The sequence below is a fragment of the Etheostoma cragini genome, unplaced genomic scaffold, assembly GCF_013103735.1.
Source record: "Etheostoma cragini isolate CJK2018 unplaced genomic scaffold, CSU_Ecrag_1.0 ScbMSFa_1359, whole genome shotgun sequence".
Taxonomy (NCBI): domain Eukaryota; kingdom Metazoa; phylum Chordata; class Actinopteri; order Perciformes; family Percidae; genus Etheostoma; species Etheostoma cragini.
Window position 1 is genome coordinate 1 of NW_023265406.1, and position 2,649 is coordinate 2,649.

Sequence of the window (2,649 nt, forward strand, 5' to 3'; positions counted from 1 at the left end):
AGAGCTCTAGTGAGCTCTAATGTGCTCTAATGGGCTCTAAAGGGCAGGAAACACAGAGAGAGCTCTAGTGAGCTCTAAAGGGCTCTAAAGGGCAGGAAACACAGAGAGAGCTCTAGTGAGCTCTAACGTGCTCTAAAGGGCTCTAAAGGGCAGGAAACACAGAGAGAGCTCTAGTGAGCTCTAAAGGGCTCTAGTGAGCTGCAAACACAGAGAGAGCTCTAGTGAGCTCTAAAGGGCTCTAGTGAGCTGCAAACACAGAGAGAGCTCTAGTGAGCTGCATGCTCTCCTCTTCAGAGCTTATCTGTGACTCACGTCTTCAGCCACGCTGTGTCTCCAATTCCTGGCCGACGCCCCCGTCCCCTCCTCAGAGACTCCGTTTCCCATCAGCCTCTGGGGCAGAGCTGGGATCTGGAACAACAGAGAGGGTTAGAGAGCGGAGACTCGCCTGGCGTCCTGATGTGTAGCCCCAGGTAACCAGGGGCAATGTCCTAATGCGTTGCCCCTGGTTACGTCCTGATGTGTTACCCCTAGTTACCTCCTTGAGATGAGCTCTGGGAATCAGCAACTGTTGCTGAGGATTCTGGGAAAAACACAGACGGAGATTTAAAATCCAAGATCACGAGACAGAGAGTGTGTGTCTGTATGTGTATGTGTGTGTCTGTCTGTATGTGTGTCTGTGTGTGTGTGTCTGTGTGTGTACCATTGTGAAGACGTTGTCGTTAACAGGATAATCTTCCTCTGGCAGCGGAGGCTTCAGATTAATGAGAAAGATAATTAGAACATGTTGAAATGCAGCTCTGTTTCTTTACAGTGTGGGGAGGACATGCAGCTCTGTGTCTTTGCAGGTTAAGGAGGACATGCAGCTCTGTGTCTTTACAGTGTGGGGAGGACATGCAGCTCTGTGTCTTTGCAGGTTAAGGAGGACATGCAGCTCTGTGTCTTTGCAGGTTAAGGAGGACATGCAGCTCTGTGTCTTTACAATGTGGGGAGGACATGCAGCTCTGTGTCTTTGCAGTGTGTGGCGGAAATGCAGCTCTGTCTTTACAGTGTAGAGAGGACATGCAGCTCTGTCCTCACAGTGTAATGAGGACATGATGCAGCTCTGTGTCTTTGCAGTGTGTGGAGGACATGATGCAGCTCTGTTTCTTTACAGTGTGGGGAGGACATAAAGCTCTGTGTCTTTGCAGGTTAAGGAGGACATGCAGCTCTCTGTCTTTACAGTGTGGGGAGGACATGCAGCTCTGTGTCTTTGCAGTGTGTGGCGGAAATGCAGCTCTGTCTTTACAGTGTAGAGAGGACATGCAGCTCTGTCCTCACAGTGTAATGAGGACATGATGCAGCTCTGCGTCTTTGCAGTGTGTGGAGGACATGATGCAGCTCTGTGTCTTTACAGTGTGGGGAGGACATGCAGCTCTGTGTCTTTGCAAGTTAAGGAGGACATGAAGCTCTGTGTCTTTACAGTGTAGGGGGGCCTTGCAGCTCTGTGTCTTTGCAGTGTGTGGCGGACATGCAGCTCTGTCCTCACAGTGTAGGGAGGACATGCAGCTCTGTGTCTTTGCAGTGTGTGGCGGACATGCAGCTCTGTCTTTACAGTGTAGAGAGGACATGCAGCTCTGTCCTCACCGTGTAGGGAGGACATGCAGCTCTGTGTCTTTGCAGTGTGTGGCGGACATGCAGCTCTGTCTTTACAGTGTGGGGAGGACATGCAGCTCTGTCTTTACAGTGTGGGGAGGACATGCAGCTCTGTCTTTACAGTGTGCGGAGGACATGCAGCTCTGTCTTTACAGTGTGGGGAGGACATGCAGCTCTGTCCTCACAGTGTGGGTAGGACATGCAGCTCTGTCTTTACAGTGTGGGGAGGACATGCAGCTCTGTGTCTTTACAGTGTGGGGAGGACATGCAGCTCTGTGTCTTTACAGTGTGGGAAGGACATGCAGCTCGGTGTCTTTACAGTGTGGGGAGGACAAGCGGCTCTGTGTCTTTACAGTGTTGGAAGGACATGCAGAAGAATGGTGCGGACCCCTCCACTCATTTACCAACATAAGTCTACTGCCCACACTGCAGTGGCACAGAGCCTTAAAGACATCAACCAATCAGATCAAGGCAACGTTTACCACAGACTTATCTTTCACAATAAAAGCCCTACACTGATGCTACGCTGTTCTCCAATCCTTTCGCAATAAAAGTAAGTAATCTAAGCAGACTCCTGTCTGGGTCGTACCGGGCCTTCGGAGGACTTCCTGTTGGGAGCGGGTCCTTGGGGGGACGGGGGCTCCGGACCGTCCCAAGACGTGGATCCTGACGCGGGGTTGTAGTAGTAAACCTTCCCGGAGACATCGTCCATCAGCTGCTCCCAAACACAGGAACCCTGACAGAATACTATTATTATTATTTTTAGTAGTAATAATAGTAGTCGTATTATTAGTACTATCATTAATACCCTGACAGAAGGCAGAATTATAGTATTTATTATTAATATTTGTATATGTCCTCTCTGGTAACTTCCTTCCTTCATCTCTACATTCACATGTTGCACAGAACAAGAACGAGGCTCTAAGATGGCGGCTGGTTTACCTGCGAAGAGGGGGGGGAGAGGAGGGGGGAGGGGGAGCACCCTCTGGACCGGTCCATGTCTGCAGATGGGGTTGG

General features: G+C 50.4%; 1 protein-coding gene across 1 annotated transcript; it reads right to left on the reverse strand.

Annotated features, from left to right (window-relative positions):
* Nucleotides 1-297: 297 nt before the first annotated feature.
* On the reverse strand, nt 298-2,643 carry LOC117939875 (rho GTPase-activating protein 27-like). The gene is made up of 5 exons (XM_034865296.1): nt 2,575-2,643; nt 2,222-2,368; nt 701-751; nt 536-580; nt 298-408 (listed from the first exon to the last, which is right to left on the reverse strand). Exons 1-5 carry the CDS (start codon nt 2,629-2,631, stop codon nt 298-300), a joined length of 411 nt encoding a protein of 136 aa, XP_034721187.1. The 5' UTR covers nt 2,632-2,643.
* Between the last annotated feature and the right edge of the window lie 6 nt (nt 2,644-2,649).